The sequence below is a fragment of the Dermacentor andersoni genome, chromosome 1, assembly GCF_023375885.2.
Source record: "Dermacentor andersoni chromosome 1, qqDerAnde1_hic_scaffold, whole genome shotgun sequence".
In the NCBI taxonomy this organism is placed as follows: domain Eukaryota; kingdom Metazoa; phylum Arthropoda; class Arachnida; order Ixodida; family Ixodidae; genus Dermacentor; species Dermacentor andersoni.
In genome coordinates, this window is record NC_092814.1 from 325,768,668 (window position 1) to 325,783,067 (window position 14,400).

At 49.4% G+C, this 14,400-nt stretch overlaps 1 protein-coding gene across 4 annotated transcripts in view; it reads left to right on the forward strand.

Annotated features, from left to right (window-relative positions):
* LOC126516413 (rap guanine nucleotide exchange factor 2-like) overlaps nucleotides 1-14,400 on the forward strand; it is a 635,146-nt gene that overhangs the window by 425,637 nt on the left and 195,109 nt on the right. For all 4 annotated transcript variants that reach the window (XM_050166526.3, XM_055063993.2, XM_050166529.3 and 1 more), the window contains one exon: nucleotides 3,923-3,998. In XM_050166526.3, the coding sequence (XP_050022483.2) occupies nucleotides 3,923-3,998 (76 nt within the window). The remainder of the gene's footprint in view (nucleotides 1-3,922; nucleotides 3,999-14,400) is intronic.

A 14,400-nucleotide genomic window follows, 5' to 3' on the forward strand; every position in this document is an offset into this window, starting at 1 on the left:
CTCTCGCCTTGCTCCGCTCCGTGTTGACGCAACTTGTTATATTCGCTGCCTATTTCGTGATACCGGAGCGCAGATTAAAACAAGAAACGCGTATTGAAGAAGCACCCACGCTGAAATATCGGGTGCGCCGTGGTCTTACGTCAATTCTGACTCCTTTTTTGACGGGCCTGAGTCGCAGGTTATGTGGAGACGAATGTCGTGACGACGGGAAACCTCTTGTAACACAAGGTATCGCGATATCCCTGGTAATATATTCCGTATCTTCCGTAAAGGTAATTTGGTCTTGTTTTCTGCGAGGCCAAACTTGTGTGCAGATGACAAGATTCCCTCCTCCGTAAGGAGTGTGTTTAAAATTATTTTCCGAAGCAAATCTAGCTTTTTTATTTCTTCCTGAGCCTGCGTTATACCCAGACTATGAACAGCGCTAAGCGTAGCTCGCACAACTCTTAGTGAAAGGCGCACTCTCGACGAAAGGGGGCCGCGGCGTTCAGCGCGCGCAAGTCACGGCGTTGCTGCAGCGACGAGCCCCCGCGCACCAGCGACGCTTTACCGGTGGAACTGTCGAGGAGGCTCATTTATTGCTAACCGTAGTCTTCGAGTTTTGAACTTCCCCCAGCGCGCTGGCGTCGCTGCTTTTTCTCTCTCGTCGTCCCGAGCAGCTGCAGCCGTCCGGCGCTGGCACACACACACCCGTCTGGCGCAGCCGGCGACGCCGCCAATGTCGTTCGTCTTGACGCGCGCGCCGTGGCAGCGCTGTCACTGGCCTTCTCCTTGGGATGCCCGCGCGCGCCGTGTCGTTGTCGTCGCCAAGGTCTCTTGGCCGCCGCCCCGGCAGCAAGCTATGGCGCGCACGGCGGGTCCTTTTCCCACCAAGGAGATGAAGCATCGCGGCCTCTCTCCCCTCTCCCCCGCGACTCGCGGCGCGGATATGACGCCTGTTGTGTGTGTGTGCTGGTACTCCTTTGCCGTTTTGCCGATCCGCCTTGTATGTGTGCGCACACGGACTTCATCTGGCGGCGGCAGCGATGCGTCTCAGCCCATCGGCAGCACGGCTATAAGGGCCCAGCCGTTTGCTAGGGATGCGTCTCGGGCTGTGTGCTGGGCGAGAATTGGCGTTCTGACTTCGGCAACGCGGGTGAAGCGCTAGAGCATCGAGGAGGGCGGGGTTGACGCAGCGCGCGGGGATGTCGGGATGACGCCGTGACAATTGATGCGTCTCACGATCCGAGGAGCATTAGCCTGCTACTTCGCCGCCGCACACGCTGTAATTTCGGATGGTCATCGGTTGGGTCAAGAAAATGCGCAGCATTGCACGACCGTGTTTTCGGACGTGACTAGGCGATAGAGGAGCGCATGCTGAAGTTCGCGGGTCATTTGTAGCGTAGAGAAATCGAAGCAGTGGTCAATAAACATTTGGGGCGCTACATGGTGACACGTAGTTTTTGAAAAAACAAAAACAGGTTGGTTGTGTTCTCGCACCATGGCGACAAAAACTCCGGTCTTGCTTCTGTTTATCGTTTGCTTGGACAAACAGGCTTCGAAAATGAAAAGAGGGTTGCTTATCATGGATGCGGAAATTGGTACTGAGTTCAGGCTAGCGCGATATACCGAGACGAAGATGCTGCTCAGCGATTGAAACGCGATACTCGGAGCGCATGACTGCGTGCGCGTTTTTTTTTTTTTTTTTTTTTTTAGACACCAGAGGGCGCTGGCAGCACCGAGCTGACTGCGGACTAAAACGTACCGAGCCAGATACCAGGAGATAGATTTGTTGTGCGGGGCGTGTGGAGAGGAGGAGGAAACGGCTGAACACCTGATACTTGCTTGGAAACAACTTCACCCTGCAGTTGAATGTAACGGGGAACTATTCAAAGCTTTGGGTTTTAAAGACAGTGAAAGTAAAATAGACTTTGAACAGGTAGAAATAACTAAACGGAGGCTATCTGATTGGTGGATAATATGAACGCAAAAGTAAAGGAGTAAATACATAGGTATGCTTGCATATGGTACCACTCAAGGCTAGGTGGCGCGCGCCGCCGCCCGATTCAAAGGGTTGAGCCTCAGTCATCCATCCATCCATCCATCCATCCTTCCATCCATGATGCATAGTGGCAACCATGAAAGTGCGAGCCTTTGTGACACATTATAACTGGATTTGGTCTCCCCAGCTTTCACCCAGCGGTCTCCGGTGGCGCGCAATGTGCCGTCGTTAGTGCGGTTTTGTTATCGCGTTTCCATCGCAGACCACTGTACAAGCTCTTGTGGTGTCAATTCTTCCTTTGTCCTTGTCTGTCGCGCTACCCTTAATTCGTAATAAATCAGTACTAACTTGCCTGAATGTCAACGTTGCTGATGATAGAGGTCATCACCGATATCGCGGAAAGCGAGCGACTGCGATATTTTTATAACCTATTTATAGACATTTCCGAGTTTTTTGTTTCCACTTCAGTTTCTGCTAAAGTGGTGATGTTTACGGTGATGTGTAGTGTACAAAAGCTGAGCTAATGTATTGCGCAAGCTGACCCTCGCCAATATGCCTTGTATAAGGATAACAGTTGTTTTCTATATGGCCTCTAGGCGTCGAGCTTGTTTCGATAGCGATGTAACAATGATACTCAATTTGCATAGTACGCACGGTCGCACGGCGTAACGCACGGTCGCACGGCGTAAACAAGAGATATTGTACTTTTGTTAGATGTAGGTAAATTTAGCCTGCCTTTGCTTATGGAGTTCTCCACGGTAGTGATTGAGGGCCTCTCGCAGTGGCACCACGACAAGGGCGAAATTCTGATGTGAATGCCAAGAATCCTCTGCACGTTAGTTTAGAGCACTCGTAATCTTTCAGCCAATACGGGGAAACCGTGTACTACGCAAGTTATCCTCTTCGCGCAAACGTAAACCTAACGGCTTAGCCAATGATTCCGAAGTGATGTGGACCTCTTTAGTTGTACTATGCAATACGCACCCCGGAAACTCAGAACGTTGTGGCGATAACCCCGACTGCACTGCGGTGCAGCGAAACCGGCGAAACATCAGTAGTGGTGCGCCGGGATTGGTGCGCCAGCCCGGCTCCGACCTTCCACGGATCAGCTAGAACCCACAGTCGCAGTGCCTCATGCGGCCGCGCCCACATGTCACATGTTGCTGCAGAACACACACACACACACACACACACACACACACACACACACACACACACACACACACACACACACACACACACACACACACACACACACACACACACACACACACACACACACACACACACACACACACACACACACACACACACACACACACACACACACACACACACACACACACACACACACACACACACACACACACACACACACACACACACACACACACACACACACACACACACACACACACACACACACACACACACACACACACACACACACACACACACACACACACACACACACACACACACACACACACACACACACACACACACACACACACACACACACACACACACACACACACACACACACACACACACACACACACACACACACACACACACACACACACACACACACACACACACACACACACACACACACACACACACACACACACACACACACACACACACACACACACACACACACACACACACACACACACACACACACACACACACACACACACACACACACACACACACACACACACACACACACACACACACACACACACACACACACACACACACACACACACACACACACACACACACACACACACACACACACACACACACACACACACACACACACACACACACACACACACACACACAAAACCCGCGCCCGCGCGTTTTTTGTGCATGTGTGATTGGGCAAATGCTCGAATGTTAACCGACGCTGTTCTTGCGTTCTTGCAGCTTCGGCAAGCGGTCCGTAGGCGCGGGCCGCCGCGTCAACGAATGCCTAATCCTGGAGCCTTCCGAGATGGTCGTGGTGAGTACTCGCAATCTAACTTCTTGCCTGCATCGTTCGGTCGTCGTGACCATACACGCAGGCGGCGCATCGTCGTATGCGTCCCCTGCCCTGTCCCTCGTAGTCACTGTCCCGTGCCGCGCTGAAAATGCGCAAGTACTTCGCAGCGCCATGCTAAGGAGTCTTTGCGCATTGGATGCTCCGCGCGCGCCAATGTGCTGCTCCCAAAGTGCCCTTACTCTGGGGTTCCCTGTGGTCGATCAAGCGTCTGACCTTCTTCAAAGGGACTCTCTTATGTTGGGCAATCTGGAAGTGACTCTTGCTTGCCGCCCATGTTGCGCCCCCCCCCCCCCCCGTTTTTTTTTCTTTTTCTTGTTGGCCTTCGGACACTTCGTGCCTTGCAGAATTTGTGAATGGGCCGGTTAAGGGTCTCCGGCCCGCATCGCCGCGTGGGAGGAAGCTGGAGTCGAAGGGCGGTGCGTCATCTCCAGCCTCCTCGCCCCCCTCGAAGAAGCAGCGGCCCAAAAGCTGCACTACGCGCGGCACGCGGTTACCAAGGCCACAGTTTCTGTACGCCGTGCGTCTCGTTACACGCCCGGCGCGTGACTCACGTTACGTCACCGTGACGTGGCGCAGGTGCCATGATGTGCTGGCGCCCACGTGGCTTAGCAGTTCCCCCTGTTGGCGGACGCCTCGCCAGGCACCGATCTCATTTGTTCCGAAGTTTCGTAACAGGAGTTCGCTAGTAATTTACCGGAGAAATAGCCCTCGGCAAGAAGGGCGGCTTTGTGACTTTCGGGCGCTTGATGGGGTTCTGAAGGATGCTGAGGTAGAAACACGTTTGTTGCTCGGCCATAGACAAGCAACATACAGGCAAAGTGGTAATACTAGATGCGCCGAAGGCCAATTTCTTATTGCCGTCTTTGGATCCTCTGCGCCTGTAGTGCTAGGTAGTTACCTTGCATCAGGTTGCAGAAAAGCTTGGGTTCGCGAATGTCGTAACAACCTAGTGTCTGGCCGTGACGAAACCATGATGAATATATATATATATATAAGAAATGCAACTAGGGAGAGTTTTCATGGTGGCTGTGACCTCCGTCTGTATTCCGGCAACGATGTCTTGTTACAAGGACCGTAAGCGACTTTCGCAAGAGGTCCGCCTCCGAAGAAAGAACGTTAAACGTGGATAGGAGCAAATGAGGTGGTCCATAGTTTTGAGAATCAGTTTACTTGCAAATTTTTGCTTGGAATGTTGTTGCTAGAGCTTGTGCAAACAGCCCGTGCCCTGTCGCCCGAACTTTTCTGTATAGTGAACAGGCGAGGAGTTAGAATATACAAGAGAAAACTACTCTCACGCCAGCGGGTTGCTCTGCTTGGAAAGTGAGTGATCTGTTTGTGTTATTTGTGAATGTCGAGTGTCTTATCGCAACGGGTTTTTCGCTGCTACTGATGATGATTTATTGATATCTCCTTTGAAACGGGGTGGTGAGAAATTCCTTAAAACTTCTATATCTACGTTGTACCGTCACCTATGCCGGTAACGGATCTGGTCCTATCAATCTCTTCCCTGATGGTTTTTCACCAATACTCTGAACGCCTCGTGCTATCTCGCTGCAGATCGGCAATGCTTTCATTCACTTTAAATCCCAGCACTTCTTGAAGGCGTACGTTACCTACGGGTCTCGCTGGGTGGATACCTTCGCATTTCATTAGGATGTGCAGTTGTCTCCGTATTTTTGCTGCAGCAAACACATGCCACATCCTGTTGCAAATACTTGCTCCGGTTTGTTTTCGTCCTTAGGCAATCCGCGCTCGAGCCTCAAACATCAAGGCACTGCCCTTTAATTGTGTTTTCGTAGAGATTTTCCCCCTGCTAATTTCTTTCTTGCCATTCTCGTAAATCTCCACGGTTTTTCTGGTTTCTAGCCTTTGCATCAAATTTACTGTCTCTGTTTCTCTCCTTTTCTGATGGCTCCCGGTTGTTTACCTACACTTTCAACTACCCCGTACTTGGTTGCCAACTTTCGTGACCCCTTCCTACTTCCTGCTCCGCATGACAAGCAGCGACACTGAGTGACCGTGACCCTCGATTGTCAACGAATTAGGCCAAGCCGTCACGTCCGCAACGCTCAAGAAAACGATGCGTTCTATAGATGTCTTCGTTGTGCTGCATGAGCTCTTCTATATTAAGACATTCACTCTCATTATCTTCTTCAGTTTGCCATGGCGTAGCGCGCATATCGTCGTGCAGTCATCGAGGCTATAACGCCATCAGAAGGCATAGCGAAAACAATTCATGTAATTTGGCAGCGCATTTGAACAGCCTGTTTGCGTAAAAAGAATTGCGCTTCCACGTGGCAACTTGTTACAAGAGATCTAACAATAAGCTTCCCTCGCCTGCTTGAGTCGAACTCGTATGCGTTTGTCTGCCGCGTGCAGCTTCGCGCGACTCGCTTTCGTCGTTGACTGCTCCGAAAGGTTAAACATGCTAATAAAAAATAAACACGCCTGCGGGGGCCATATGCAGAAGACGTAGTCGCAAATGTGTTTTTTTTTTTTTGCCCGGTTATTTTGTGCGTGCGCGCTTTTAAACTAGCCGCGCGTGTTTTCTTTTTTTTGTTTTTTTTCTCTCGTCGCATATTTATGCCGGAAGGATGAAATGGCCCGCGATTGTCCCCCTATATAGTCCGCTCTGCGAACGCCGTCCTTGACACGCGCCTCTTATCTGTGTGGGCTTGCGTATTTGTGTCCGCTGTGTGCGAAGCTAATGTGATCGCGCTCCTGCTGCTTGCCTGAACGAAGTCAAGGATCGATCACTCGGGGACTTTACAGTTTTGTTGTTGTTATGCGCGTAGCGCGTCAGATTGCATTGTTTCGCATTTTCGAGGGTCTGTGAAGGACACTCACAGCCAGACGATTCCCGCTTTCAATTAGTGTTATCGGGAAACGTCAAAGTGTTTACTATTATTTGTGTTCTTTTTTTTTACGCGGAACTGCTAGAAAGCGTCGTGGAATTTTGAATGGGCTACGACGGGTGTTCGATCGTAACGAACCGCGCAAGTCCGCCGCCTGGAGAGTATGTGCGACGCAGAGCCTGCGATAGCGATCGCTGCGCTCCCAGCGGCAGCCCGCGTACGGTGTCCCCTGCATGCTTAGCATGACTTACGTGCCCTTTTCGTATGTGGTGTACTCGAACCTCGAAACGGAAGTGGTGTGTGCGTACCGTGTTTTGCTCTGTGTGCGTGTATGTATGTGTAGGGAGGTGGCGGAGGCGCGTGCGTAGGTGTCCCCAAGCCGTCAGCAGTATTTGATCTCTTCACGGCCGGTTACGGGCACTGCGAATTCGCTTGAAGAACGTGGTTGGTCTCAAGTGTACGGGATGACCGTTGGCGGGTGCTCTATGTGGGACACACCGTCGGTTACTCCACTGTGCCACCCACCACCGCCTGCGGCTCCTCCTCGCGGAGCCAAACACGCGGCGAGTAGGCGTGGTGGAAGCGATCGGTTCTAATGCGCCCCCATTGTCCTTCGACTGGCCAAGCAAAACCTCCTCCTCTGTGCCGCGCCGCGCGTTATTTCCACGAACAACATCACCAGTTCGGCACGGCGTCCGCTGTGTGCGCGCGCGGTGTCTCGTGCGACGCCACGAAGACAGCCGGCCGAGCGCGAAATACGGTGGCGCTGACGGCCCATTGTGTGCGCCTGCGTCCAGCTTCCTGTAAATAGAGAGGCCCGGGATGCGTGCTATTGGTTGGCGAGGTAATAAAGCGGCGATTGCGAAACTGCGCAGCAGCAGTGGCAACAACAAAAAGAAATAATAATAATAATAATAATAATAATAATAATAATAATAATAATAATAATAATAATACGAGGAGGGAGAAGACATGAGTTGGCGTTACTATGTTACGACCAATCCCAACCTGGAGGCTCCATGCCAAATTTAAAAAGCAACAGTAACAATGGAGACGCACCTGCATCACACGCAACTAGCACATTACCTCTGCATGCAATTTAAGAACAAAATAAAGGTAAATGTTCCAAAAGGAAAAAAAAGACTACATCGCCAACGTTAGGCGCGTCTGGTACCGGAGCTGACAACTTAAAAGAGGCCAGGGCGCGGAAGGAAAGGGAGCTAGAGCAGATATCGAAGACCGCGAGCCACAAGTTTAAGGTATGCATGTTTTTGGTGAGCTGGTTTCTGGATGGGGGAAAAAAAAAAAGGAATTATAACGTCTTGACATTCGTTGGGTTGAGGCCGTGTAAAACATTTGGCGCAACCTCGGGGCTGTGTGTGCATCGCACTTGGAGCTCGTACCGCGGCGGGTATGCGCAGGAAAGAACTTGGTACTCTTGTAACGTGTTTTTAGTCGCGTTCTCTAGCCATCCTTGTTAGGGCAGCCGTTGAAGCACTTATAGTGCGAATGATACAACCGAGCCAATACTAGTTATTTTATATATGACATCGATATGTCAGTGTAGCTTCGGGAGAAAGGTCATTTTCTAGCCAAGAAGGCGAGCGCGAGCTCCTCGAGTAGGTGCGTCGCTCTACCTAAGCGGAATCAATCAATCAATCCAATCAATCAATCAATCAATCAATTAATCAATCAGAAACAAACAAAGCCTGGCGAATGGTATTATTTTAGTTGAGGGCCACACGGTGTTGTGTCAACGCAGCCCACCAATGAGTAGTCGACCGTATGTATTCAAGGTCCGGTATATAGTGGTCACTGAATATGAGAGGCGCACGCGCTCACCGGAAACGGGCGCCCGCTCCATTAGCGGCGAAGACATCGTCGTCCGACTGCTCCGTGCGTCCTAGTCACGCCTTTCAAGCAACTTTCAAGGCTGAACAGCGCGAACTCGAACTGTGGCGAAGTTCACTCGGCAGGATGTATTCCCATGCATGACGCGGCGGCCGCCTATCCCTCCTCACTACACCTGTCGTGTATGCTGTGGGGGAACAGGTGGCGAGGCAGCCGGTCTGGGGTGGTTCGCGCTAATGTGGCTACTCGCCGGAGGTGGAAATGGATATGCGCTGTTAAAAACCGTGCGGGTAGAGGTCGCTCGCGTCAGAAGCATAATGACACGGAAGAAAGACGCGAAGGACACGCTGCTTATGGCAACTGCGCATGACAGGTGCGGCTGTCGCCAAAGGTTTTGAAGCCGTTGCACAGCACATGGCCGAGGTTGTCGCCAAGCCTATGTAGGGGCCCCGCGCGGTATCTCCACGAGGTCTTGCGTTAGTGCGCACGCTCTAGGTTCTAGTAGAGATTCCTTGCGAGGGTCTGTGTGCAGTGTTGATGTTTTTCCTTCACGACCGCATGTATATATCCCCCTGAGGCGCTGTGTTCTTATAGCTGTGCATGCATTATAAATAGCATAAAAAAAACTACTGATGTAAATATTGACATGTAAAACGTGGCTCATACATTTCTAAACGCTTCTGATTGGACCTGTGCTGCAAGTTTGAATAATATGTAGAAAGTGTTTTGGTAAAACCAAGGTGGAAGGCTGGGGCTTTGCTCTCAGTGTCTACTCGTCGTCGTGTGGTGGGTCCATTTCTTTCATCGTTTTTCCTAGTGTTTTACAATTGCCGTATTCTTTCAGGTGGCAGGACATGGTACGGGATATTCTAGTACGCTAGACGAGAAATAGTTGATGTCCTCATCTCTGACGTTCTGTAGAGTTCTCGCATGTGTTCACATTCTGTAAACCCGATGAAACTCGCCGAAGAATTAATCCCGGTCACGGCGGCCGCATTTCGATGGGGGCGAAATGCGAAAACACCCGTGTACTTAGATTTAGGTGCACCTTAAAGAACCCCAGGTGGTCGAAATTTCCAGAGTCCTCCACTGCGGCGTGCCTCATAATCAGAAAGTGGTTTTGGCACGTAAAACCCCATAATTAATTTTTTTTTTTGCCGAAGAATTTAAAATTATCGATCCATTCTCCATCTTTTTGCTTTTCATGATTTTGAAGTTGCACGAAAAATAAGTTTTCGGCGGGCAGACTTGGCGTTTGAAAAGGGGTAAATGAATCTCCAGCAGTTACCCGCCGTGGTTGCTCAGTGGCTATGGTGTTGGGCTGCTGAGCACGAGGTCGCGGGATCGAATCCCGGCCACGGCGGCCGCATTTCGATGGAGGCGAAATGCGAAAACACCCGTGTACTTAGATTTAGGTGCACGTTAAAGAACCCCGTGTGGTCAAAATTTCCGGAGTCCTCCACTACGGCGTGCCTCATAATCAGAAAGTGGTTTTGGCACGTAAAACCCCCATAATTCTTTTTTTAATCTCCAGGCGCTTCAGACAAACGACCCGCACATCCAAAGCGTAGCGCACACGTTGTAGCCTCGAATACGCTACCTGTCGGTGTGGCGGGTTTGGTTAAGGGGAGGCGGAAGCAACAGGGCCCAGGTCTTTGTTTTGGCACGCGCTGCGCGGCGCGTTCCCCTCCGCCCGGCGCCGTGCGAGCATTATATCCGGCCTGTGTTGATCGGAGGCAAATTCTGGCAGTTTTACGGTTATTTATTAGCGTCGCGCCGAGCGAGCACCGCGAAACAGCGCTCGTGGCTTGCGACTAGAAAATTTGCTTCCTGGGGGTTCAGTACCCTCTGAGGCGCGAAGCCCCTGTTTGCCGGCGGAGACGACCTGCAGTCGTTGGACGCCTGCGTTAATTGAGTGCCGATCCGTATAGCGTGACACCGCTTCTGTGCTTTCCGTATGGCGAGTTTGTCACTCTCTGGTCTCCGAGTGGTTATTTCTTCTTCTTCTTTTTTAATGCGTTAGCATTAAAATGTCAAAGTGAGAAAAAGTGTAGGTATGTGTGTGAAGTGCGGTCAGCCGGTCACGTGGTATAGGCAGAGAGGGGATGGGGTATCTCAGAAAAGCGTGTGTATATATATATATATATATATATATATATATATATATATATATATATATATATATATATATATATATATATATATATACATATATATTTCGTTAAATCGGCAAGTTCGGAAAATCGAGTAAGGGATTTTTCGGTCCTTCGAAATCTAAAATTGCAACGTAGCGAGGCTCAAAAAGTACCGTGGCATTGTATTTGCCGCTGAGCCACGTCTGCGCATGTAAAAAGTCTGCGAGGCCGACCCAACTACAGCCGCCCCTAGCGCCATCTGGTACATAAGAACATTGGCGTCTGCTGAGTCCATTATTCCGTGCATGGGGGCGGCGTGCAGCCTCGCCAAAATAATGCTAGGGCCGGGAGTAGGGTGCCCAGATCTTTTAATGCGACAGCGTTAAAAACCCGTCTGCGTCAACATAAGAAAGAAATCACAGCTTTTTTTTATCATTTATTTCTTGAAAAGCTTCGTTAAATCGGGTTTAATGCATGCTAGCTTCGTTAATTCGGGTTGAGGACAACATTGAACTTGATGGGTACTTGCCGGGGAATGGAAATTTCTTCGTGAAATTGGGTTTCGTTTAATGGAGTTCTAGCTATATATATATATATATATATATATATATATATATATATATATATATATATGAGAAGAAAGGGAACCGAGGGGCCCGATTTTTATTAATCGTATCATATATGAAGCCAACAAAGACACCAAGCACCGCATAGGTGAAATTGCTTGTACTTACTAACTGAATTAGAGAAATGATAAATTAATGGGAATGAAACTGGATAAAAAAAAAAAAATGGATGCAGTTCCACTCAGCATGAAAGCTGTCGGAAGTGCGGAGCTGTGATTCGCCAGTGTTTCTGGTGGTTTATTGTTGTGAGTACGTTGTGTTTATCTTCTGTTTATTTGTGTTTTGCTTTCGTTTTTCAGTGTTCTTATTCTGTTAATTTTTCTGTGCTTAGGTTTCCTTTTTCTGTGCTTAAGTTTCCTTTTTCTGTGTTTTGCTTTTGTTTATCTGTTCATTTCTTTTCTTATGTTTATCCATTGTTTCTTTTGAAGGTTTAGATATATATATCTTTAATTTTAGTATATTAAATTAGTAACGCCGTAGACATGGTTTAAACTTTCTACATATATACAGGCGCCGACATAAGTGGTATACTTCACGCAGTGGGAGCCGGAGCAACGGCAAACTGCATCGCAACGCCATCTACAGGCAGAATATGGGATCTAGACAGCCAGTGGGTGCCCTGTATTATCTGCAGGCATGTCGCTTGACTCGTGTCAATGTTTCGTGCTTCAGCTCGCCAAAATGCCGAGCGACGCCGCTGCAGTAGCAATCTGCGTGGAGTATACAACTTTTGTCGGCACCTGTACATTACTACATATGTAAATTTATTTACGTTTAGCTTTTTCTTGGGAATGTGTGTGTACATTTTCTCGTATGCTTTCTTCTTTGACATCATGATTTCGCATTGTCTCGTTGTTGTTGAATTGAAGAGTCGTCTTCTTGTTGCATTGGTTCATCCTCTTGGAGTTCGTACGTAGTGCGAAGTACACGGTTGCGTTTTCCTTTCACTATTACTCCTTTGTGTTCACTGAAGTGAACCGTCAACGGTTCTTCTACTGGATCCATTTTAATGTTCGCGAAGACGAGATCTTTGCAGGTTCCCTGAATCGTTCTAGGCTGTTTGTAATCCCACGTTATGCAGCGTAATCCAAATTGCCAGTTCATGTGGTGAATTATCCAGTCATTTTCAAGTATGTTAACGTTAAAGTCTCCTACTAAAACGAAGGGAGCGTTCTTGGTATCGGCTTCACGTTGTCGCACAGACGAATAGGCCTTCCGGCGTCGCTGTCTTTCGCGAGCAAGCTCCCGCTGTCGCTCGATCCGTGCCAACAGTTCGGCGTCCATGGCGGGAAAGACCGGCTCTTTGTTCGCTGGGTGTATTGAGAGAGTAATGTGGAAAGTTGGTGATTAATCATCATACCTTGGTAGTAAAAGCTGAGAGTACAGCGAGTGTCGTGTTTTCTTCTTTCTCTTCGCCGTGTCCTTGTCAGTGCGCTGCTTCACCATCATGGTATGATGTCTATTCAGAGAGGTTGCGGCGCCCTCGCTTGACTAGTTTCGGTATCAGTCTGGGTGCTGTGGCGCCCTCTCTTGACTAGTTTCGGTATAAGCCTGGGTGCGTGACGCCCAACCACATTGTACGGATTACATCCCGGGCCCCTAAAGTGCTCCGCACTTACAACAACTGGCCGCAGGTGGATCCCCCACCCGCGGCCAGTTGTTTCTTCATCCACTTTCATTTCCATTAATTTATCATTTCTTTAATTCAATTAGCAGGTACAAGTAATTTCCCCTTGTCATGGTTGGGGTCGGGCATGAAATAGATGGTAGCTGGCCCATGCCGTCGTCCAACTTATCCACGCTGAGGACGTTGTTGAAGGGAGAGACTTGTTCTCATCGAGAACGAAGAATATGGGTTTATTTACAGTATTTACATGAGAACGTTACAGTTCATCAGTCTAACATGACTGAAAGAGGAATGCACACTGAGGAGCCGCCAACGGCTCCTTAAATACACTCTGTCCTCCCTAGATCTCTAGGTGAGGGAAAAACGGCCGTTCGACCAACCGGAGCGTCCGAAGTCATCGTAGCCGACCCGCCTTTGAGGGGGAGGGTTTAGGGCCGATTTACGCTCGAGCCGCCCATCGCCGCAAGCCGCACCGCACGCTTGCGGTCGCGCGAAAAATTGCACGTATCCAGCACTTGTGCACAAATTACCATTTACACTGTGTGCACAGTGTATACCTTACACATTGTAAACCGAAATTTGTACACAAGTGTTTGATACGTGCAATCTTTCGCGCGACCGCACGCTTTAGGGCCGATTTACGCTCGAGCCGCCCATCACCGCAAGCCGCACCGCACGCTTGCGGTCCCGCGAAAGATTGCACGTATCAAACACTTGTGCACAAATTTCGGTTTACAATGTGTTAAAGTATACATGTGCACACAGTGTAAATGGTAATTTGTGCACAAGTGCTGGATACGCGCAATTTTTCGCGCGACCGCAAGCGTGCGGTGCGGCTTGCGGCGATGGGCGGCTGGAGCGTAAGGGCCGATTTACTATAATTTAATATACATATATATATGACCCCCGTCAAAGGTGCGACGTAGTGCTAACGCATTTCACTCCCATTTACCGCGAAATCACCATTGAATTTTGTCTCCTGTTCTTATATCTTTGCTTTAAAAAAATTGTTATTTCATACTTTGTAGAAAATGCGTATTTCTGCCGACATGAAATAAGACCTGCCACGACAGTGTTTGATCTCGTACCCTTTCAAGTGGTTATTTGTAGCTGGCGCAAAGTATAGGCTGCAGGCGAGATCTCGTGCCTCTTCTAGTGTCTGGCTGGTCTCGTAGGTTTTATCTTATCTCTCCGCTTTCACTGATCTCGCCTAGTCTTCTGGTCAAGCAAACACCGGTTTGCCACTCGTCAAATCACCGATTGCTGCGC